This window comes from Dasypus novemcinctus, chromosome 1 (genome assembly GCF_030445035.2).
Source record: "Dasypus novemcinctus isolate mDasNov1 chromosome 1, mDasNov1.1.hap2, whole genome shotgun sequence".
Taxonomy (NCBI): domain Eukaryota; kingdom Metazoa; phylum Chordata; class Mammalia; order Cingulata; family Dasypodidae; genus Dasypus; species Dasypus novemcinctus.
In genome coordinates this window covers 134,521,169-134,546,980 of record NC_080673.1, presented here as the reverse complement: position 1 = coordinate 134,546,980, position 25,812 = coordinate 134,521,169, and the positions used below count along the sequence as shown (strand labels likewise).

The window sequence follows — 25,812 nt, the reverse complement described above, 5'->3', positions numbered from 1 at the left end:
AGGTTGGGAAGCTGCATGGAAAAAAAACTGTTCTCAGTTTACTCTGTGTCCTAAACCTTGGGAGAGAATCTGTGTCTCATTAGTGAGTACCTGCCTGATTTTGATAACTATAGCTGGGCAATGAGTTGAACCAAATTTCAAAGAAAAACCATGGAAAAAAAAAAATAGGTAGGAGAAAGAAATTGGCTATCAGAGTAAATTTGTCAACATATTCAGATGCCTAGACATCAGGAAATATTACAAGCCAACTAGGAAATAGGAAGAGATGGCCTAGCTTAAAGAACAAACCCAATATCCTGAAGAGATACAGAATTTAAGACAATTAATAATGGTAATCACAAAACTCTCCTAAATCACTTCAAAAAATCTGAAGAAAATATGACTAAAAAAATAAAGGATATTAAGAAGACACAGGTTGAGCATAAAGAAGAATTTGAAAGCCTGCAAAGAAAAGTAACAGACTTTATGGGAATTAAAGACATGATGGATGAGATTAAAAATACATCAGAGGCACATAAGAGCAGATTTGAATTGCTTGAAGACAGAATTAGTGATTTAAAAGACAGAACATCTGAACTGGAAGAGACAGAAGAGAAAGAGAAGAGAGTGAAAAAAATGGAACAGAGTCTCAGAGAATTGCATGACAACATAAAATGCACAAACGTACTCATTATTGGTGTCCCAGAAGGAGAAGAGAATGGAAAAAGAGCAGAAGAATATTTGAGGAAATAATGACTGAAAATTTCCCAACCCTATGAAAGACATAAATATCAGTACAATGCACCACAAACAGAATAAAATCAGAATAGACCTATGCTGAGACACCTACTATTCCAAATGACAAATATCAGAGATAAAGAGAGGATTCTGAAAGCAGTAAGAGAAAAACAAGGCATTACATACAAGGGAAACTTTATTAGTGCTGACCTCTCATCAGAAACCATGGAGCTAGAAGAAAGTGGTATGATGTATTTAAGATTCTGAAAGAGATAATTTGCCAGCCAAGAATTCTGTAACTGGCAAAGCTGTCCTTCAAAAATTAGGGTGAGTTCTGAATCAAAAACTCATAGAAGTTGTTACTAAAAGACCAGAATTACAAGGATATTAAAGGGAGAGATGCAGCCTGAAACGAAAACACAAGGGCTACAGATCTGAAGAAGAGTTTAAAAATGAAGATTATTAAGAAGGGCAAACAAAAAGTTAAGACAGATAACAGAACAATATGATAACAGAGAGTCAAAGGACAAAATAGATGAAGTAAGTAATGCCTTTACAATAATAACATTGAATGTTAATAGCTTGAACTCTACATTCAAGAGAGACTAATAGAATGGATAAAAAAAATAAGCAATCTACCTGTTGTCTACAAGAGATTCACCACAGACATAAGGACACAATTGAGTTAAAAGTGAAAGATTAGAAAAAGATATTCCATGCAAATAGTAAACAAAAAAGAGCTGGTGTAATGATACTAATATTGGCTAAAATAGATTTCAAATGCAAATCTGCTTTAAGAGATGAAGAATGTCATTAAATATTAATAAAAGGTGCAAGTTACTAAGAAGAAATAACTATACTATTTATGAACTTAACCTGAGTGCCCCAAGATACATGAGGCAAACACTGTTCGGTCACACTTGGAGGAGAAATTGTTGTCTTTATAAAAATAGTTGGAGACTTCAGTACACACTCTCAGTATTGGGTAGAACAGACATCTATAGAGCCTTGTACCCCAAAACAGCAGGATATAATTCTTTTCAAGGGCTCTTGTGTCCTTCTCCAAGATAGACAACATGTTGGGTCACAAGATAGGTTTTAATAAATTTAAAAAGATTGAAATTATATAAAACACTTTCTCTGATCATAACGGAATGAAGCTGGAAATCAATAATGGATGGGAAAAGGGAAAATTCATAAATATGTGGAGATTAAATAACATACTCTAAAATAATCAGCGTGTCAAAGAAGAAATTGCAAGACAATTCAGCAAATATCTTCAGACAAATGAAAATGAGAACACAACATATCAAACCTATGGAACACTGCAAAGACAGTGTTGAGAGGGAAATGTATAGCCCTAAATGCTTACATTAAAAAAGAAGAAAGACATAAAATTGAAGATTTAATTGTACACCTGGAGGAAACAGAAAAAGAATGGCAAGCTAATCCCAAACCAAGATGAAGGAAAAAAATAGTAAAGAGAAGAAATAAATGAAATTGAGAACAAGAAAACAATAGAGAGAATCAACGAAACCAAAGGAGCTTCTTTGAGAGCCACAAAATCAACAAACCCTTAGCTCAATGACAAACAAAAAAGGAGAGAAGATGCAAATAAATAAAATCATAAATGAGAGGTGGGACATTACCACTGACCCCACAAAAATAAAAGGGATCATAAGAAGATACTGTTAACAACTGTATACCAAAAAAGAAGACAATGTAGAGGAGATAGACAAATTCCTAGAAACACAAAACCACCTGCCTGACCCTAGAATAAACAGAAGACCTCAACAAACCAATCACAAGTGAAGAGATGGAAACAATCATCAAAAACCTCCCAAAGATGAAAAGCCTGGAAACAGATGGCTTCACAGACTGTCATTCAAAGACAATCTAATAACAATCTTGCTCAAGTTCTTCCAAAAAATTAAACAGGAAGGAATGCTACCAAACTCATTCTATGACGTCAGCATCACCCTAATACCAAAAACAAATAAAAATACTATGAAAAAAGGAAATTACAGACCAGTATCTCTAATGAATGTATATGCAAAAATCCTCAACAAAATACTTGCAAACAGAATCCAAAAACACATTGATAAATTTACACACCACGATCCCAGTTATGCAAGCGTAGTTGAACACAAGAAAATCAATTAGTGTAATAAACCATGTTGATAAATTGAAGAAGAAAAATCACTTGATCCTCTCAATTGATGCAGAAAAGGCATTTGACAAAATACAGCATCCTTTCTTGATAAAAATTCTCCAAAAGATAGGAATAGAAGTAGGCTTTCTCAAAATGTTAAAGTGCATATATGAATTAGGCTAGATAAAGAAATAAAAGACACCCAGATAGGAAAGGAAAAAATAGAGCTTTCATTTTTCACTGATATGATCTTATATCTAAAATCTCTTGAAAAATCCACCAAAAGCTACTAGAACTAGTAGATGAGTTCAACAAAGGGGCGGGATAAAAGATTAATATGCAAAAATATGTAGCACTTCTATACACAACGGAAGTACAAGCTGAGGGTGAAATCAGAAAAAAATTCCATTTATAATAACAAGTAAAACATTCATATATTTAGGAATAAACTTAACCAAGGATGTAAAGGATCAGTATTCAGAAAACTACAAAACTCAGCAAAAAGAAACTGAAAACTTAAATAAATGGATGGACATTCTGAGTTCATGGATTGGAAGATTAAATATCATTAAGATGTCAATTATATCAAAACTGATTTACAGATTCAATACAATCCCATAAAATTCCCAACAGCCTTCATTGCAGAAATGGTAAAACCAACTATCAAATTTATTTGGGTGGGCAAGGGGCACCTGATAGCCAAAAAGAACTTAAAAAAGAAAAATGAAGTTGGAGGACTCTCACTTCTGGATTTTAAAACATATTACTTAGCTCCAGTGGTAATAACAGCATGGTACTGACATAAAGACAGACACATTGACAAATGAAACTGAATTGATAACTCAGAAATAGACCCTCACAGGTACAGTTACGTGACTTTTGCAAGGTGATTATGCCCTCCCAGCTGGGCCAGAACAGTCTATACAACAAATGGTGCTGGGAAAACTGGATATCCATATCCAAAAGAAAGAAAGAGGACCCCCGTCTCACACCTTTATACAAAAATTAACTCAAAATGAAACAAGGACCTAAATATAAAAGTAACAACCACAAAATTACTAGAAGAAAATGTAGGGAAATATCTTCAACATCTTGTGGTAGGTGGTAGTTTCTTAAATCTTACATCCAAAGCACATGCAACAAAAGAAAAATTAGATAAATGGTACCTCCGCAATTAAACAATTTTGCACATCAGAGGACTTTGTCAAAAAGGGTGAAAAGGCATTTGATTAAATGGGAGAAAATATTTGGCAATCACATATCTGATAAGGGTTTAATATCCATGATATACAAAGAGATCATACAACTTGCCAATTAAAAAATGAACTATTAATTAAAAAATAGGCAAAAGACTTGAAAAGACAACTGTCCAAAGAAGAAATACAAATGGCAAAGAAACACATGAAAAAATCTTCAACATTGGAATTGATTAGGGAAATACAAATCAAAACTACAATGAAATATCATTTCATACCTTTTAGACTGGCTGCTATTAAAAAGTGGGAATATTGTAAATTTTGGAGAGGATGTAGAGAGATAGGAATGCTCATTCACTATTGGTGGAATATTGGATGCTACAGCCCATGTGGAGGATTGTTTAGCAGTTTCTAAGGGAGTTGAATATAGACCATGTGACCTGACAATATCATTATTAATTGTATACCCAGAAGAACTGAGAGCAGAGACAAAAACAGAAATCTGTACTCCAGTGTTCATAGTGGCATTACTCATGATTGCCAAAAGTTGGAAACAACCCAGGTGTCCATCAACAGATGAATGGATAAACAAATTGTGGGGTATACCCATGATAAAATATTATGTAGTGGTAAGACATGGATTACAGAGTTGAAGTTTTATTTTTAAGGAAAATTCACACTAGCTAACATCCACTTAATCCATTATCACCCTTTATTTTATTGAAATGTATAATTAACTTAACTGAAGAAAAGATTATTTTGGGAATATGTTGCCATAACATATGAAGAGATTTCCCTTCATTTAAACTAAATTACTGTTTTATGTTGATCTGCATATTTCTGTATATTTGTCATGACAGTGCTTGCATCCTATTTGGTGTACTGAGCAAATAAACTTTCTATTTTAAACAAAAAAAGAAGAAATGAAGCTGTGAAGCATATGACAGATGTATGAACCTGAATGACATTATTTTGAGTGAAGCAAGCCAGACACAAAAGGGCAAATATACTGTATGATTGCACTATTATGAACTGAATATACTGCATAAACTCATGGAGTTAATAATTAGAATATAAGTCGCCAGATAATAGGAGGGTCGAGAATGGAAAGCTGAGGGTTAATCTGTGCAGAATTGGTAAAAGAAGTTGTTTGTAAATCTTTGGAATTGACGAGATATGGTAAAAGGAATATCATGGTGTTTGTAACTAGCAGTGCTGTTATATGGGTATGACAGTGATTGAAAGGGAAAGTCTAAGATCATGCATTACTACAAGGAAAGCTAAAAATTGTAACATGGAACTGTGTAAGAGTAAAACCTCATGTAAAACACAAATATGGGTGATATTGCATATATAAGACTTTCTACAAAATATAAACACAAATATACTAGAGAGAAGGAAAAAGAACAGCAGCTATGTTTGGCAAGGGAGGCATAGAGAGATTGAGAGGTGAGTTTGTTTTTTGCTTATTATTATTTTTATTGAAATAACGAAAGGGCTTTAAGAATGATTGAAGTGATGAATGCACAAATAGTGATTACACTGGAAACCATTGACTGTACACTTTGGTTAGATTTATGTTTTCTTAATATGTATCAATAAAATTGATTTGTAAATAAAAGAAAAAAATGAATGTGATTAATGACTTACTACTCTTCATTATCTATCTCAGTTTACTATCTAAGACAATTAATGTGCATGGATTTATTTGTTGTAGAAATGCTTTTCAACTTAGTAAGAGAATAAGTCTCTATGAACCCAAAAGCAGCTGTGAAATCTCATCCAAAATCTCCCCGGAAAATTTACATGGATCAACAAACAAACCAATTTTTAATGAAATTGTGACTTTGATGTCATACTTTTTTTAAAAAAGATTTATTTTATTTTCCCTCCCTTGCTGCTTCTGTTCACTGTCTTCTGTGTACATTCAGTGCATATTCTTCTGTGTCTGCTTGTCTCCTTTGTTGCATCATCTTGCTGAACCAGCTTCTCCATGGTGTGGGCCAGCTTGCCTTTACCAGGAGGCCCCGGGAATCAAACATGGGCCTCCCATATGGTATATGAGTGCCCAATCGCTGGAGCCACATCCGCTTCCCTGATGGCACACTTTTAAAGTCAGTTTAATGATTTTGCTTTTTGCATATATATTATATTAAATTGGATTTCCCCCATTTTTTGTTCACCAAGGTTAACATAAAGAATCAGTGTATAATCTATCTCCTCACGCATTTTAAACAATGAGAAGCCTAAAGGTACATGCTCACTTATATGAACATCTGTGTAATATGTCATGCTCACAACTGTTTCTGTTAGCAAATGTCCTACAGGTGTGAGTGAAAAAGGTAGTTTATTTGTTATGGTTCATTGGAAATTAAGTCTTAAAATGAGAATAGCCATAAAATGAATTCTTTCGTATGGATATGCAAGGATTCACAGCATAATGCCTTGCGAATAAAGGATCTAAGTGGTTCTGCTTCAGATAATAAATCTAAGACTAGGAGATGAGAGTCTGGGGAAGTTGATATTATCTCTGTCAAAGAAATTGTGATCTGTGTAGAAAAGGAAATGGGTTGCCCTGAGGGGTAGTTAAGTTCTCCATTATTGGAAGAGTTCAAATAGAAGTTGCTGTCTAGGTTGTTGTTTAAGAGAGATTTGTACTGAGTAGGATCCATTTTTATATTTTATGATCTAAAGTTCTATTTATGATACAAGCAACTTACCGTTCAGCAAATTCCTTGGGATCTTTCCTGAATGCTTCACAGATTTCAAGATTTGTTGGCTCTACATAGGTAGGAAATTCTTGTGGCTGGTGCTTCAACGCAGCCATACAGAGTTTCTGCTCGAGGCCCTCTCTGGTACAGCATTCAGCAGTTTCTGGGTGCACTGGGAATGGAGAGTCCCTTTCACATGACTTCGCAGACAATGCTGAGGTCTGGAATGGGAGAAGGGAAAAAAGTAAACTCATATATATATAAGTGTTCAGGCTCGGAGTTCTCCATTCAGTAAAACATCTTATCATGTAATTTTAAAATTCCGAGCAGCAACCAGTTGCCCATCCTAAGGCTCCATGAGATGATTTGTCAGAGTGACAAGTTGCATATTTATGGTTGTAGGCAAGTAAAGGGTCTTATTCATTTTAATTAATAACTCTCAGAGTAGAACAAAAAAAGAACCTTAATTAATAAATGGACTGCTTGTGCCCATTTGTGCTTTATCCTCTAGTTCACTTGTTCTCTACTGGAATATTAGTGTCTCTGAGAAATAAGGGGTTCATTTCATTTGAAAAATTTCCCCAGGTAATTCTGATATTGTTCTTCCTATCTGCTTTCACTGCAAATATCCCACTGAGAATTTTGACCTTCTACTTTTAACAGTACCTCTTTTATTAAATCAGTAGACTCCTAGTTCTGCTTTAGTTTTCTATATTGGTTTGCATTCTCTTAACCAGGGGTTTTTGAGCCTGCTTCTGCATCAGAATCATTTTCAGAGTGTATAAAAATCAGAAATTCATGGGTTGCACAGCCTGGAAATTCTGAATCAGTAGGTCAAAGATGGGACCTGAAAATCTTTTTTTCTCAAAGCACCATGTTTTATTCTTACGTACAGCAAAGATTGAAAACCATTGGTGTAGCTTAAAGTACAAGCACAACACAGATAGACTGATACATGTGTACAGACTAAACCCATGATTAGCGCACCAAAAAACCAACTGCAGCATAAAAAAAAAAGTTCTTTTTGGAAAGAAGTTTATATTTCAAATGAAAAAAGTCATAAGAAAATTTAGCACTTTGACATGCTTATACTTAGTTTACAAGTTAGTCATCTTTTGGGGACAAAACTTCTAACTTCCTTCCTCATTAGTGAAAGAAAGTGACATGATGAATTAGTTATATAAATCACAAGTGGCAACTTCTCATCATCTCCCATACCTATCTTCCGTTAGATTCTCAAGAACTGAGGAATTAGACTTCCTTTATTCTCTCTTTTAACATTCTTATCTCTCATTTCAGTGAACCTCCTTTTCCTTTCTATTTCTTTCCCTGGAAGCCTTTCTGTTCTTCCTTTTTTATTACCTCCTTTCAAATAAAAAAAGAGTTTGAGAAGAAAAAGTGTGGACCCATTTTTAAAAAATGCTTTGAAGAAGCAGGAAAAAGAGTAATGTGTCATTCAAGAAATGCCAATCCACCTCTCTTCTCTTATGATTTGTCTCTACCATCCTGGAACTTATCTCTGGTATAGGGATGCATTAGCAAAATTTCCCAATACTAACTGAAATAAAATGGAAATAAATTAAAAATGTATTTTGTTATTTTGGTCAGGTTTGTTTTTTTTTTTAAAGATTGTGTGGAGTATTATGTTGAAATAAAGAGTATTTATAGAGTAGATGGTGGCAGAAAATGTTTATAAAATTCTTAGAAAGTAGAGGATCAGATAAAACAATTGATGGCTAAGAAAAATCATTCTATAGAATACATTCTGTAGAATATAACAAAATGTGTCTGTTATTTCCACCAGGCTTGACAATTCCATTAGCACATTCTTAAACTCCTGTGGTTTCACCTTTTTACACTACTTTCATTTCAGTGTTTTAATTTCTGCATATATGCTTTTGCAAGGGGACCCTAAAACTAGTATATAATCTGTAAGACAATTTATGAACCACTAAATACTTTGAGACCAACATTAAACTATTCTTGGCTAGTTGGTACCAGTTATGGCATGATAATAAAGGTATGGGTAAGTTTTGAAGGTACACAGTTTGTGTTAGAATTATTATAAGAGGGTCATTTTCAGGTATACGAATATGTAAAAGGCTCATATTTATACTCATCCAAAGTTCATATTTTAGAATCAGGCAGGTCTGGATTTAAATCCTCTGTCTCTTACTAATAATGTATCTTTAGTAAATCACTAAGGCACTTCATGATCCAGTTTTCTTATTTGAACTTGGACCAAATTGATTCTGGTAATGTTTGAATAAGCCTTGCGTCTAGTGATAATAGGTTTCATGTTTTCCCCAAACTGGGAGTTTATGGATTTGCTTTCTCAGATTTCTCCAAGACAGAGTAGAACGTCCTCTTTTAGCTTCCTTCTATGGGCCACCATAGGGATGGAGAGTCACAGCCTACCCTGTTGTCATAGCAGTCAGGGTCAGCTCCATCAGCACAGCAGGCTTCAGTCAAGGAGACGACCTCGTTCACCAGCTGTCTGACCTGCTGAAATGTGCCACTGGGAAATTTTCTGCTGTATAGGACCATCGATCTGAGTAGAAAAGAGGTCAATGTATCAATTGGAAAATTACATTTCTTTCACATTTGTTCATATTAAAACATAAAACATGGTCATTTATTTCAGCATTTTTTTGTTGTTGTTAATGAAAGGAATGTGCAGTTACTTTGAAATACAGTTCCTGTTCTAGGTAAATATACCATGAAAAGCAATGCAAATTTGACTCTGGTGTTCTATCTCACCATCCTGGAAGAGGTCTATTGGGCTGAGCTTCCCCAAGTGAACCTGTTCTGTACGTCTTTCCCTTTGTTTGTCAGAATCTTAGCATGTAACTCATTGCATTTTAATTTATTTTAGAAAACTATGCTTAAATATTCTCTTTTAACTCATTAGTCACTTGATGGTGACAAATTTTTGGACTGTATTAACCACAGTCCAACTAAAATCATTGCATGACCTCTATTGGCCCGACAACTCTGCCTACATTAACCCTGTGCTCTTCCATCTTTATGTTAGCAGAGATCATTTCTCCCTGTTGAATTAAAGTTATCTCTAACTCAGTTTCCTCCAAAGTCAAATTACTAAGAGAGTGTGAGAGAGTGAGTGGCTCCTGCACACTTACAGAAATCTGAAGTCATCTTTTCCCAGATCGGCGAGTTCCTTGCAGACTTTACTCTTTTCATAATCACGTCCTAGGAAACCAGAAATAGAAAAATGTGAAACTTTTTCTTTAAATGAATGCTATGTTAAATACGTATATTTATGTATTTATGTATAAAGGGTCCTCCACATGAGCTGTGGTGAAAATGATGTTTTCTTAATATCTATATGAAATTTTACTTTTTGCTACATTTCTAGCTGTTTTCTCACAGTGGATTAGAATATTAGAATATGCTGTTATATTTTAATAGACTGTGGAAAATAAAGAGAAATAGAGTCAATACTGAATGTAGGTCAGTACAAAGACATATTACAGTTGACAAGTCAGACCCCATCCTTTATAAAATTGCTAAACACGGCTTCCTCCCTCCCTTTCTTCCTTCCTTCCTTATCTCAGTTTTACCTAAGACCTCAAAAGACAAAAAGGACAAAAACAAAATAAGTGGAGAGCATGTCTACATTCCATATTGTGGGTCTAGCCCACCAAAGCAGGGTTCTAAAAGATGTGTATGAGAGCAGATGTTGCCACTTTGCTCCATTATTCACCTCCATGCTTTGTCAGGAAGTCTAGGAATTCAGCTGAAGGAGAAGGTAGAAATTAGACAAACTATGTTTTGGAGAAAACTGTCAGCGTGACGAATCTGAGAGAATGGTGTGGAGTGCTTCCCCCTACCTCACTGGTAGTGAAAGATGAGAAAGGCCTCAAGGAAACCACGGAGAGACCTTGACACTGACGTTTGGAGTACAAGGGATTGGTTTCTGTTTCAGACCTGAGACATCTAAAGGGTGAGGGACTGGTCCAAGTGCCTTGGGTCAGCAAGGAGAGGGCTTTGGGTGGTAAGCTTTGTAGCCTGTAGACCTGATGTAGGTCAAGTAGGAGAGTTGTACTGAAGTGTCTTAAATGTTTTCTTTCCTCCCAAAAGAGCCCTCTAGAGGGCAGCAGGCTGCCAGCAGTGGGATATCTCTGTGAAGACAGACAATTTAAAAATCAGGGCCTAAAGGGAAGCCCTAAGGTATTAGCTGAGAGATCTTCAAAGTACCCACAAAGAGGAAATATCAGCTCTGAACATCTCCCATAAGCAGAGGAATCAAAACCAGCACCACATTGCTCATCAAATTACTTTTGCCTGTTACTTACCTCACCTGCTAGTTACTCTCTTCCCTGTGCTAATCCTGAAGGAGCTAGAAGCAGGCTAGAGAGTGAGAGGAGGAAGATGCGGGAAATAAAGGAGAGAGAGAAGAAAGTGAATATGTCTCCCTTTCACACCATACGCAACATGTCTGAAACCTAACCTCATGGAGAAACTTCAACTTCAAATGAATGAATTTAGGAATTTTTTGACTATTAAATACAACCAGACTACCTCATGACTGAAATAAGGTAGCTATTTTGGGATGAAAAGGGACAGCTTTATTTATTTGAGAGTGAGCAGGAAAATCAGGGCCCACTCAAGTCCATTCATGAGGCAGGGGAGAGGTAGTCCCCTCAGGGGAAGATGACTTCATTACTGATTGTGAGACCCACTAGTTCAGCATACTTATTGCACATTCAGTAGGGTGGACACATGGAAGTCAGGCAATGTTCATCTTTCCTGATGCATCACTTATGCAAAGAAGCCTAGGACACTTCCTAACACCTTATGATGCCATAGCTTTTGAAAAACATTAAGTATATAAACGACCCAGTTTCTATTATAAGATTGTAGGTTTAGCTCTTACTAATTTATCCTTCTGGTTTTAAATGTTGAGAAAGCTATCTCAGGTGATATGGTGACAATGACCATCATGTCTTTAACCCCAAAGATGAACTGTTTTCTGTAACAATTACAATCTGTGAAAGGGTGAATATACATATGCTCTGGTAGAAATCGTTAGTTCATGGGTTAGCAGTAGAGATGGGTGTTTTGTCAGAATTAATGGTGAAAATGCCTTCTATAATGTGAGAAGAGTCAGAATTGAGGGACAAAATCAATGTTAAACTGTATTTTGCAGTAAAGAACCAATTTAATCCAATTTTATTAAAATCACGTGGTAGGGGGAAACCATATATTCAAATCTCACACTATCTTGGAAACTAGGAATAAAACTAATGGTCAATGGGGTACAAAACACCACTTACTACAAGCCTGTGATATGTCTGAAAACTTTCACATCTAGCAAATTTTCTGGAATTTATTGATTACTTTATATGGTCAGATATTGTCACAGGTTCAAAAGGTTAAAATAAGGCAGACATTTTTGTTAATCATTAGTGGTATTCTGTGAGACAAAGATTAGGGCATTGAGAGAGAGATTTTAAGGTAGATCTGTCCTCAAAAAGTGAAAACTTGTAACATTAGGATGTCAATAGAATTGTTTTATGTTTCACCTAAGGTAGAGCTCAGAAAATGACTAGCTGTTTATAATGCAGTGAATTTTAGTTCAATGTGAGACAAATTTATTAAACCTGTGGGTAACCAGTAATTGATATAATGAGCAGCCTTTTGAAGAAGTGATGAGTTTGTTTTGTCACTGGAAATATTCAATTGGAGTTTAAAACACCATATGTATTAAAGATTCCTGACTTTAGTAAAGGATTGTATTCTCATGATCTCTAAGGTCACTTCTAATATGTTTTAGAAATAGTAAATTATTTTAAAAATCTTTTTTCCCCTAAAGCTTACAAAACCAGCTCTAAGAACTTCTTTCTTCTTTAAATGCATATGAGCTAACTTCCTTTAACAAACTTCCCCTACATAATCAAAAAGGTTGTTGTTGTTGGTATTTTTATTGTGGTCTTTCAGTAATATGCAAAGTGAGAGCCTGTGTTTAAATGGAATACCTCACATGTACAGGTTGAGAAATACTTTATTTCAACACTTCCAGGTTCAGATTTCTCATTTCATGAAAAATTAGAATTTTTTCTCCCTGTGTTCTATTTAATTGTGTGTGTTGACTTGAAAGAAAGTGTAAATAAATAGCACAGTTTGTCCATATTAACTGCTTGTGTTTTCACAAATACTTGAGGATTCATGGATGTTATATATTATTTGAGTCAGGATACATAACGATGAGAGAAAGGTGGGAAAACTCGGGTTGTATAAAGTTTAAAATGGTTGTTTTGAAACCATTTTTTTTGCTGGAACATTCAGCTTGGAAGTGAGAGGAAGTAAAATGAGACCCAAAAGGGAGGCATTCAGAATTAAAATATGAAAGGCAAATGTTCTGATAAAAATAACCTGCAGAGGAAGCTGTTGCACCACGTGCCTTTCAGGTGGAATACCCTGAAGTACATTTTTGATAACAAAACATCCATTAATTTATCCAAAGAAAAGATATACAGCTTACAAGGCTAAGAAAATACATGTTAACCATTTTCACATCTTGTCAAAAAAACCACAAATACATGCTCAAATTAATTTGCAATGTGATTATTACAAATTGATTACTAAGCCCAAGGAATACTGCTCAATACTTTTTAAATACCAGTTGAACTCACTTTGATTCTGATAGTTAAATCACACCTTAAATGAATTTTGGATGACATACTCAATCTTAGTTATGAAGAGGATGACCTGGACTTTGATATGATCTCAGTAAATATTGGCATAATCTTAGTGACTCTTGCAAAATCATTTTCACATCAAATGACCTATCAGTACTAAATATTTACAAATTTCATTAACAGAATTTTTCCCTTTTGTAACAGCCTGTCCCATTTTTATCTATATTGTGAAATATTCTGGTAACTCACCTTTTTTTTTGGTAATTCATATCTAATTCTGGACTTGTGAAAACAAATTTGATTTACTTTCAAGATATCTTCACTGCTTCATGCACCTCAACTTTCTCAACAAACCTGACAAAATTCATTCATGCAAGTAACATATTTTTTGAGAGCTTACTACATGTCAGGGATAGGGTTCAGAATTCAATATGCAATGAAGACCAAAACAGCCACAACCCTGCTCTCATGGAACTTTCAATTCTAATGGGGCTACCAATAAGATACTCACTATCTTGGTACAAGCATTACTACAAAGATACTTGGGGTGCATTAGTGTTACTGTAATCTTTCTCTAAAACCTAATTTGGCGCCCCCCAAAAAAGTTGTTTGCAAACAACTTTGGATAGTTGGACCTAAAGTAACATTAAATTGAATAGATGTTTATACAAGATGCTAGGAACTGTTTTAAATTATTTTCTAATTGTGTTATAGGGAATCATGGACTCTCAGGGCTCTGGCATTTTATATTTTTGCAATTGCATTTATTTGGCATTTTTATTTCTATTTTGCACTGACAGGATCATCAGTGTCAGAAATGGTCAGGATATTTATTAGTGTTTTCAATAAAATGTTATCTTTGAAGAATATGCTTTGCAGTATTTATTAAAACTAGTCAGGCTATAGAATGGTGATTTCATCTGAATAATTAAACATTGTTGGGTTGGTTTAGGAAGCTGCCTTTATTATTGGAGATAAAGAGAACTATTGATATGTTCACTAGAAATACTCTCCATGAGTGTTGCCACTTTTAACACTTCCTTTTATTTTATTTTTCAGGCTGATTTTTTCATCTTCATTGAGTGTTTTAATCATTATGTGGAGCATTGAACTTGTTTTTTCATATTAATATTGGTGTTTGCAAGCATGTGCCCAATTCTCTGTTTGAGTCAATGAAAAGAAATTCATTTATTTAAAGATTAAGCCCTGAGTCCTAGATGACATCTACAGATTAACTAACTCAGAGGAAATTAAATGTATCTTTTAGGATGCCATCATGGAACAACGAGGGTTTCGTGTCAGACTCTGAAAATTCAAAAACCAATGAAAACAATAGGACATGTAGAATCAATGGATCTGTGGTCCAAAAACTGAAGCTGCAATAGGGGCAGCCTCAATGGCTCACGCAAACTATTGTCAACGGGCCCACTCTGGGGGTAGGTGCCACACTTATTGAAGTCCCAAAGGCAGAAAGGAGGCATTCTTCCTCTCTGCATCTCATCTCACCTCCCATTACCTCCATGGCTTGAATACCTCATCAACTATAATTGTGTCTGTGGAAGAGAGATGGGAATAAAGTTTCCCTCTTCCATTTTGGGATGGCTGAGTGTGATGTCCTCAACATCTCCATTTGGAAACTCAGAATTCATTGCAGGGCTTAGGTGCTAAAGAAATATAAGGATAAATAATAATATTGTGATAATAGTTAATAGCTGAGTACCAACAATATAGCAGTTACTGTTCTAAATATTTGAATACGTTATCTCATTTAATCCCCACAAAAATCCTGAGGTTGGCAGTTATCATAGTTCACCTCCAATGTTCATAACGTGTTCTTTTTTTTTTTTAAAGATTTATTTATTTATTTATTTCTCTCCCTTCTACCCCCACCCTGGTTGTCTGTTCTGTGTCTATTTGCTGCGCCGTCTTTGTCCGCTTCTGTTGTTGTCAGCAAGGGAATCTGTGTTTTTTTCGGTTGCGTCATCTTGTTGTGTCAGCTCTCCATATGGGTGGCACCATATTGAGGCAGGCTGCACTTTCTTTTGCGCTGGGTGGCTCTCCTTATGGGGTTCACTCCTTGTGAGTGGGGCTCCCCTATGCGGGGGACACCCCTGCATGACACGGCATTCCCTGCGCGCCTCAGCACTGCGCGTGGGCCAGATCCACATGGGTCAAGGAGGCCCTGGGTTTGAATCGCGGACCTCCCGTGTGGTAGATGGATGCCCTAACCACTGGGCCAAGTCCGCCACCCCATAACATATTCTTGTGTGTCACTCTAAGAACTTCATCTTTGTGTATTAGTTGTTTCTATAGAAAATCGTGTTTTGAATTCCAAACAATCAAAATCATATTGACCTTAGGAGCACATTTTTTCTATGAGCCTGAGAATTATTCTATTGGCATTTAGCACTATTCTGTTTATGTCATTGGAAGAATCATTATTTGTGCCCTTATAGTGGCATTAATTTATAACTAATGCTAGGGAAAATCTTATCCTTTCTCTTCACATTTTCCCTTTTAACAACTTTAAAGCCCTTATATATGCCAGGCTTTGGCCTTAATATAGACAAGGATATAAAGTAATATTCACTAGTCATTTGCTAAATAGATCTTAGAAAGGAAGTTATTACTAGTTACTTTTCTGCAGGATAAGTTGTCCTTATGTTCTCTGAAAGATCATTCAGGACAAGGATTATATATGGCATTTTTAGGTCTTTAGTGTTTGGCATGACTCTGGGCACAGCACAAATATTTAAAAAGCCAATTCAATGAGGATTTATTATGAATCATGAACAAAATAGCATTCAATAAAGAAGGGATGTCAAAATCCTGTTTCCATGGAAGTGGACTTGGCCCAATGGATAGGGTGTCTGCCTACCACATGGGAGGTCTGTGGTTCAAATCCCCAGCCTCCTTGATCCATGTGGAGTTGGCCCATGCACAGTGCTGATACGCGCAAGGAGTGCTGTGCCACGCAGGGGTGTCCCCTGTGTAGCGGAGCCCCACGTGCAAGGAGTGCACCCTGTAAGGAGAGCCGCCCAGCGCGAAAGAAAGTGCAGCCTGCCCAAGAATGGTGCCACACACATGGAGAGTGGAGAGCTGACACAACAAGATGAAAAAAACAACAACAAAAAAGAAACACAGACTCCAACTGGGGCGGGGGGAATAAAAAATAAATCTTTAAAAAAATCCTTTTTCCATAACTTTCATGAGGTGGTATAAAAAGGAGGTGGTTGGTGATGCCTCTTTATGCTTAGCCATGCTCTATCTGTATCTTGATTAAAACTTCAGAAAATATTGGATAGGGATGATTTCTGTTCATTGCCTCCTATTAATACAGACATCTTAATGCATCAATGGAAAATAAATTGGGTGATCTAATGACAAGGGTATATTATATATGTGTATCACTATAATACTATATCCATTCATGGTGTTTGTTAAGAAGATTCTCTGAGGCATTTAAATGCATTTTAAAGTACAACAGATTATCATAAAATACATTACTTTGTATATAAAAATTTCCTTTACAAGAGTTATTAATCATTCTTTTATAGTTATAAAAACTAGATTTGTGTATGTTTGTTTTTTAAGGCTGAAACAATTCTACATTATTTTTTGTTATACTGAAATAAAAACTTCCATTACAAAAGTTATTAATCATTCTTTTAATAGTTATAAAAATTATATTTGTGTGTTAGTTTTTTATAAGGCTGAAACAATTCCATAGTTATTGACTGTTTTACTGAAGTCCCTCCCAGCAAATTTTTTTTTCCTGAATGGAATACAGCTTTCTAATTTTCTTATTAAATTCCAGTGAGAAGTCAAAGACTCATTATTGGATATTTGTAAGATCTCTAATTTTGATGGAAATATTTCATAAGTATTAAACATTCAGTACTATTTTGTGCTTAGCATTGTAATTTAGGTTGCTTTTAAAACAAATAAATTAACAATCAGCTCTGCAAGTAACACATACATAGAAAATGAAATGCCACTGTTGCCTGTAGGATATACACCAGGTGTTAAATTCTAGTTGTCACTGTATGGTATCTTAAAAGAATACCCACTGTGATAGTTAAGTTCTGTGTCAACTTGGCTACAATATGGTGTTGCGATTGGTGAGCAAGCACTGGCCTGATTGTTCATGTGAGGGTATTTTGTGGGTTTAAATCATCAGCCAGTTGATTGCATCTATGACTCATTACATCTGCAATCAATAAGGGAGATGGCCTTCAGCAATGAGAGAAAGCCTATCCAATCAGTTGAAGGTCTTAAAGGTAGAACTAACGCGTTCAGCAGTCAGAAACAATTTCTGTCTCTACTTTCTTTACCCAGCCAGCTTCTCTGGGGAATTCATCAAAACCATCATTGGAGTTCCCAACTTTTCGCCTGCCTAAGGGAATTCAGAATTGCCAATCCTCACAGTCATGTGAACTCAATTTCTATAATAAATCTCATAATATTTACAAACACACACACATATGTACATACACTGTCAGTTCTATTTCCCTGGATAACCCTGACTGAAACATCCACTTAAATGCTATCATAGCCAACAATTCACTATTTTTGTTATTTATATTTGACAAATTGAAGTATTCTTACTATCTTCTATTAGAGTCTTTAATATATACAAAATTCTAGTTTATATATGAAAGTGTTGAGCAAGTTTGCTTCTCTAGGATGAAAATTACAACTTGTTAAATGTAAACCTATTTAAGGAATTCATATGTAATTTCCTTTATGGATGACACAAATAGTTGATAATTAATTATTTTGCCTTTTTTTGGTATAAGAGACAGTAATTATCTCGTCTTCCTTTTTTGGTGGCATTAAGTCTCAAACTACAGCCAGGAAACCCTGTATAGCAAACTCAAATGTGCATAGGATCTAGGAAGCTCATAACTGATATTTGAACCAAGGGATGGAAAGAAAAGGACCAGTCCAGTGGTGGGAGTCATGGTTTCAGTCCAAAAGGGGCCATCACAGTTCAGTTGCAGTTCATTATTGCCTTGTGAAAATTTGGTCCTTAATATAAAATATTTGCATGTTTCCAGAGAAGCCAGAAATGTGGATTTGTATGTGAAATCTCTAGTTTTTAAAAGTTGAGGGCACATCAAATTATACTTAAAAACACTTTGCTAGTCCTAAGCATGGCCTCCATAAGAGGATCTATTTTATAGTGATTTGGAGTATGGATTCTGGACCCAGTTCACTTGATTTGAATTTCTGTTACCCAAGTTAATAGTGAGAGCATCAGCAAGTTGCTTATCCTCTTCATTCCTCCTCAGTTTTCTTTCCTTTTAAAAAATGGAGATGATAGTACCACATAAGATTGTTGTGAGGATTAAATAATAAAATAAAAAGTTTACTTTCACTTTGTATTGTAAGACTAAAATATTTGTTATATAAACATTCAGAACAGTACTTGCCTCCTCCATGGTATACATTAAATACCTGTCAGTTATTTTTATTATTATTATTTTGAGCTGAATCCAGTCAGATTGTGATTACTGTTATACAAATGCATAGGAGAGATGTTTTTGACCATCTACTAGGAGCAAGGCTCCATGAAAAGGAAACTCTAAAGCCTCCAATCCCTAAGGAACATAAGTCTAATAGTAGAGGTAAGTATATAAAAATAAGTATCCAAAAGTAAAGTCTTGCCATAGAAGAGATAGAAACAATGCTTTATGATTGGAAGAGGACTTTTAGAAAGTTTCATGATGGAAAGTTATTACTTGAGGTGGAATAGAAATAATAGGTAGGATTTTAACGGAAGTAAATGAAGTAGGGGAGAAATATAAAGTGGAGAGAACAACATGAAGGGATACTGCAAGTTAGAGAATCATGAGTCATGTTTGGAGAATAAAGAATAGTCTGATAAGGAAACTGGAATATGATACTTAAACACAGAAAGGTTTGAGAGCAAAAGTGTTACTTGTTTTCTTAATGAAGAATCTATTGAAATATATTTATATAGGGGAATGGCCAGCTTGGCTATATTCAAAGAAGAGTACTCTGGGATTTAAGATAAGATAGTACTTTCTTCAAAGGCTATTCTATGAAATAGGTTATTCCATGGAAAAATACTTAGCATAAATGTTAGCAATTATTTAAACTAAAAATCCAGTGATAAACTACATTCAGATATCATGTAATTTTCTCAGTCCTTTTCTCAGGTGCTGGGCTAAATTCTTATTTTCTGGTTAGGGGAATGTGGGAAATAAGGTATAAAGAGAGGGGTAAATTCCCTGAATGTAAAGAAATGAGTCAACATGCCCCCAGCCATCTCCTTGCCAATTCTTCCTACATCTGGCCAATGAAATTGTTGCCTGAGAAGAAAGAGCTACCTTGCCTCACTGCTCTTGCTGTAGGTAGTCCCAGCGAGCCATCGACTGTATTGGATTTCTGTTGCTACTGGAACACATTACTACAGACTGAGCAGCTTAAACAATACAAATTTATTACCTTACAGTTATATATGATAGAGTCTGACACATATCTCATTGGGATAAGATCATGGTCTTGACAGAACATATTCCTTTTTCCTTTTTTTTTCTTTTAAGAATGTATATAGCAGTTTTATACTTAAGAACATTAACAAACAACATCTGGAAACATCTATTATCAGGAGAGTGGTTCTGTAAATTTTTATATAGTCACACAATGAGAAACCACTCAGAAAATGCAAAACAAGCAAGCAAGCAAACAAAAAAAGTACTAGCACATGCAACAGTTTTTTGAATCTTAAAAATACCTTGTTAAGTGAAATAAGTCAGACAGAAAATAATACATATGTTCTTGTTTCATTTATAAGAAGTTCAAGAACAGTGGTCATGGGGATTTGACTGCCTCAAAAAGGAGCTCAAGGGGACTCTACGAGGTGATGGGAATTCTCCTTGTTGCGGAAGGTGGTGACATGGGTGTGTGCAAATATAAAAACTGATCACATAGAACACTGAAGATCAGTGCATTTAACTGTATGTAAATTTTACTTCAATAAAAAAAGAAAACTGAAACATTGCCTACAATGAGATCCAGTTACCTGAAAACAGAGCCTTGTTCTTAAATGAAGCTGACTTCAGTTCTCATCCATCTGCTTTTCTCTCTGGCCCTGAAGCACATTGAACATGCCTCTATCATGATACACATCCTGGCTCATTGGAGTTAGCAAGGACTTGAATGATTCTCCCACTGTTCCTCATCTCCTGAGGGCTGGGGCTTTCTTTGTTTTGCTCATCTTCTTGTCCCTAACACTGGGTGTGAGGAAGACTTTGATGAGTGTGTTATATGTCGAATGATCGTGATGTCAGAACATGGCAGATGGGTTCCTTTTGAAGGCTCTAGGGGAGAATCCATTTCTCTTCCCTTTCCAGTTTTTAGAAGCTGCCTAAATTTCTAGGCTTGTGGCCCCCTTTCTCCATCTTCAGTGTCAACAACTTTGTCTCTCTCTGTGCCTTTTTATCTGTAGTCATGACTTCCTCTGTTATATCCTTCCCTCTTCTACCTTTAAGACCCTTGTAATTACATTGGGTCCACTCCAATAATCCAGATAATTTTATCCAATTTCTTGGTGTAAAATTCTGTTTATGCTTATTTCTATCTTGAGTAAGTTATTTAACCTCTCTATACCTGTTTCCTCATCTATACTATAGACACAATAATAGCTCTGAGTTTTTGACAATGTTTATAATAATTGAATAATCCCCCAAACCTTAAACATGCTACTACTTAGTAAATAAAATATTAGTAATAATTATTGTTATGCACAGTGCATAAAATCTAGTGCCAATGCTTCACAGGCAGTGGATACTTTCTATAATAAAAATAATTCATAGAGTTTAGTTCTTCCAGGATGCCTATTATGAGTCCTAGGTGACCCTTAGTTTTCCTTTAATATTCCAAACACACTTTATGACATATTCTAATAATCTTCATTTTGTGATATTTCAACAGAAATTTATTGAACTCTTACCATAAGCCAAATAATGTTCTAAAATTGGGAATTATAGCAAGGAAGAAAAATAGGGTATTTAATTTCATGGAGCTTTTTTCCTATATTTTTATATCTGCAACAGTAAACAAGTAAAGAGCTGGCAGTCAGTTGGTGAAAGTGCTAAGAAGATAAATCAGGGAGAGGACAGAGAGGAATGGAGTGGTAGATGCTATTTGAGGTAGGTTGGCCAGAGAAGTCCTGTCTAAGTGTACACTTGGAGCTTTTAGAGACTTGGAGCTTCAGAAACCTCAAGTAAGTCACGGAAGGAGCTATGGGGATATCTGGGGGATGAATTCCCTCAAGGAGAAGGATGAGTTAGTGCAAAGCCAATACTGAGTGTGGGAATAGAGCGGAGGCCAGTGTGTTTGGAGCAGAGTAAGCTGGAGGAAAATAGATGATGATTTCAGAGAGATAGGATAGGATAGAATAAAGATGTTACCAGAGATACTGGAGAAGAGTAAAATCAATTTTCCTCTTCCTATATAGATTATATCTGTGGCACTGTAAAGTCTGGGACACTTATCCCTATACCACACTTGTAATGGTGACTGTATACCTGCATTGTTCCTTACAATGATGAGGTTAACATTGCTTTTGATTTCCAGTGAGGTTACTGTTGCTTTTGATGAAGTTACCTACCTCTGACTTCAGCTCCCTCTACTTTCCCCTCTCAGCCAAGCGTCTTCTATGTTTTTACTTGGAATTCTGTATGAAATTGGACCAGGCCTAGCTTGTTCCTAGCTCAGGTCTTTTGTACCTGAGTTCCTTCACCTTGAAACATATGTCTAGGTCTTTGCATGGCTCTCTCCTTTTTATCACATAGGTCTCAAATCCTATGTCACCTCCTCAATAGCTATTATATAAGTCTTATTGACAGGATACAGAGACATTTACATCTGGAAAAATAGAAAGGACATCTATTTATCCGAAATTACTTCTCTCTGTCATTCTGAACAACTGTATTCTAGAATCAAACTTAGGACAACTTTGTTTTTAAAATGGCTATAGATACGAGTCAACTCATAAAACAAAAATAGAGTGATTCAGTGGTTTGGGGGATTGGAATAACCTCATCATCTAGGGCTGTTTTAACAAAGAAGTGGAAGAAGGAAAGATATAGCTCACCCACCAACCCAAAGGGACTTGCTTTCTTCTTGCTGTTTGATATCCAGTTCAGTAAATACATGCATGTTGTAAATGAAAAGATTAAAGCAAAAGGGTAAATGTTTGCAATAACAATCCTACTCTTGCTGAGAGCTCTTATAAACTGCAGCAGTTTATTTTCTGCTGGCATTATATTATTATTATTATTGTTACTATTTGGTTTGGTAGTTATTCAGCTTGTTAGCAGCCTGTGTTGATTTTGGCGGGGAGCAGGGAGAGGGAAAGACATATTTTAGCAGATTAGTGTTACATCTATTTTCAGTCATGGAGAAAGAAGCCAAATGAAGAGTACTGGAAAATAGCCTTCTTTCCTCTTATGGAGTAGCTAGAGTGGAAGTTTTCTTATGACACCATCCAAATTTGGGAGAATTGGTGAATCCTTTCTTGAATGGCCCCTGAAGGGCTTATGTCTGTAAACCCCAATGCCGTTTGATAAGAGAGAAAAGTCCTCTTTGGAGTTGATGTTTTGCTGAGCAGCGGCAATATCCTGTTTAAACTCAAGATTTTCCAAAGAATGGTTCCTGGGGTATAGGCATTTTGGGAACAGTCAATATATTTGGAAAATGCTCAGTTAAAGGTTTCTCTCCAAAGGACTTCTCAGAGCCTTCAGGATAATAAAAACATATTGTGAATCAGCCAAGAAGTGCTATGTATACCTTATTTCTTAAAAGTATTTGACCATGAACACTTTTTTTCAAAATGAGTCTTGGTTGAAATACACTTTGGGAAAAGTGTTCTAGATAAACATGGTAGATGGCTAGTTCTCTAGAACTGTAACAACAACAGTGTACTGCAACTTTGGCCAACTCCCCACCATCCAAGGCTCCTCTGAACCTAAGATCCCTCTGAATTCCTCTATTCCATACACTTCATAGCTTCTTGGTGGCTGCTCTGCAAAGAAATAAGACAATAATGAACCTTTCTGCCACGAGAAAGGATATTCAGCTTCCAGTTAAATTGCTAATTTTGTCAGATAGAGCTTCGTTGCTCTTTGGGGCATGTTCAGGTGTTATAGAATACAAGACTACTTGTCTCAAATATGGGAGTTTTATATGTATATGTGATCTGACCTCTGGTACCTGGGGAATATAATTGAAGTTCATTGTGAAGTTCAGAACTTCAAAGGAGCTGAACTGAGGTTCTTAGCATCCATTTCATCAAGGTCGGAGAGACTGTTGAAGGATTTTGAAATAGAGGTCTCAGAATACTGTTATTCTCCAAAAGACACTGTAATATCTTAAGGTAAAGTCGATGTACACTCAATGAGTCAGCAGTCTGGAATGATGACTCATGTCCTGGGTTATGGCCTCACATATACTTCTAAGTCCTAGCTATTTCTAGAACTTCTGTGTTTGACTGTCCTGATCCAAATTGACTTCAGTAAGATTTTCCAGATTCACATCTGCCCCAGGGAAACTTTGGACTAAAAGTCAGTTTTCTAGGTTTCTTGGGACTTGACCTATTCCAAGATCTGCTAAGGGCTACAATTTATTTTGCTTATTCATACCACAGTATATCTCAGAAAGACTTCATAGTCTTACTTAAAGACTTATAGTTTACTTAAGGATTTGCAGACAAGGAAAACAAAATTTAAAATAACTTGAAAGACAAAATTAAGTTCTAGAAAACATGAGTATAAAAAGAATAAGAAGTCAGGAGTAAGATTATTCATGTCATAGTTAATAACTGATATCTCCTTAGGGGCATGTACTTTATTCTGCTGGTTAAACATATTACCAATATGAATACTAAAGTATGTCTTGGGTGAAGTTTACTAACAGCAATAAATGAAAATTTTGATTTTACAAAGCATGATGAACACATATTCTTTCATAAACGTTAAAGGGTAAACCAGAAGAGTAAATTAAAATCCGGTGGAAAATTCCAAAGCTGCAAAATTTATTATGTTGCTTATGTTAGATGATTTCCACTTGTGTCACTTTAAAAAGTTTTTAAACATTGCCCAAAGAAGAAGCCACCATTTGAAGAATAACTTCAATGAAAACCATAGCTAAATTATCTTACTTACAGTTGTGTTTCATAACTATAGAAAGTTCTTATTTATTTGGGGGATATTTTAGGAACTATAATGCCTTTTCAAATACTGCATGTATAAGATCCTTTGAAGAGGATCAAAAAATCTCTCAGTTCACTTCATACATTATGGCCACAGTATTTATTATACTCTCAAAGGCAATAAATATTTGAAATCTGCTCAGTGATGGCTCATAGTCTCCATATGCATTATCTTTTTTTTTCATGTATCTTTTTTTTACTGAGTTTAATATGGTAGAAAACTGTGAATGCTAAATTGCTGCAATGAAAAATGAAAACTCTTCTTTTGACAGAGTACATTATCTTTTAACACAAAAATTGTTCAAATTTCAAACCATTCTTTTTAAGTCTCATTTATCAAAAAAGAGAGAAGAGATAATTGATAAACTATATACTTCCTTTTTCTCTTTCATGAGATTCTTCATTTTTTTTAGCTTTTCCAATCCAATGCTATTGGCACTGCTAAGCTCAGCTTAAGCCCTCTGTGATCCTTTCCTCTCTCTCCAACATATTTGCAATTCTTCTATTGGTCATCCTTTTTGTAATTTTTTATGTTAATAGAATATAAGACTAGGAAAAGTTCTGGTAAATGGTCACAACACAGAAGTCTTACCTCTCTCTATAGCATGCCCAAATCCTACAGCAAACAGGAGAAACAGAATCCCCTTCATTTTCTTGCTGGTGAGTCCTGAAGCACTTCCTGGCTCCTGCAGGTTACCAAGTGAAAGACAGCTGTCAGGAGGAACCAGTTTCCTCTTACTAGGATTCCCAACTCTAAACTAATCAATTATTAATCATTACCCAGAAGCAAGGGGCAATCATCCTTGGCCCACAAGAGATAAAAATAATATAGTCAATCAACTCAAATAGACACCCTGGGTATATTGTACTGGAAAACCTAGATTTTAATCATTAACTTTGTCATACTGCAAAAGAACCAAATACATTTATTATTTTCCACTGCTTCTTTTGACTGATATTTATTTAACACATTAATAAGGGGCACATTTGTTCCTCTTTATAGGGTTATGTGTCTTCTTGGACATTCCCTGCCCTTGTCATGTATAGATGGAAAATTGGAGGTGATCTCTCTCTCTGTCTTATTCTCTCTCTGTTCAAACTAGTCTTACTTCAAAATATTTCAAACCAGATG

The 25,812-nt window shown here is 35.5% G+C and overlaps 1 protein-coding gene across 1 annotated transcript in view; it reads right to left on the bottom strand.

The window, feature by feature from the left end:
* The window catches only part of GC (GC vitamin D binding protein), a 49,399-nt gene extending 23,970 nt beyond the window's left edge, over positions 1-25,429 (bottom strand). The window contains exons 1-4 of the mRNA XM_058297264.2: positions 25,273-25,429; positions 9,917-9,986; positions 9,195-9,327; positions 6,786-6,997 (exon numbers count right to left, since the gene is read on the bottom strand). Coding sequence (XP_058153247.1) covers positions 6,786-6,997; positions 9,195-9,327; positions 9,917-9,986; positions 25,273-25,330 — 473 coding nt within the window. The 5' untranslated portion in view covers positions 25,331-25,429. The remainder of the gene's footprint in view (positions 1-6,785; positions 6,998-9,194; positions 9,328-9,916; positions 9,987-25,272) is intronic.
* Between the last annotated feature and the right edge of the window lie 383 nt (positions 25,430-25,812).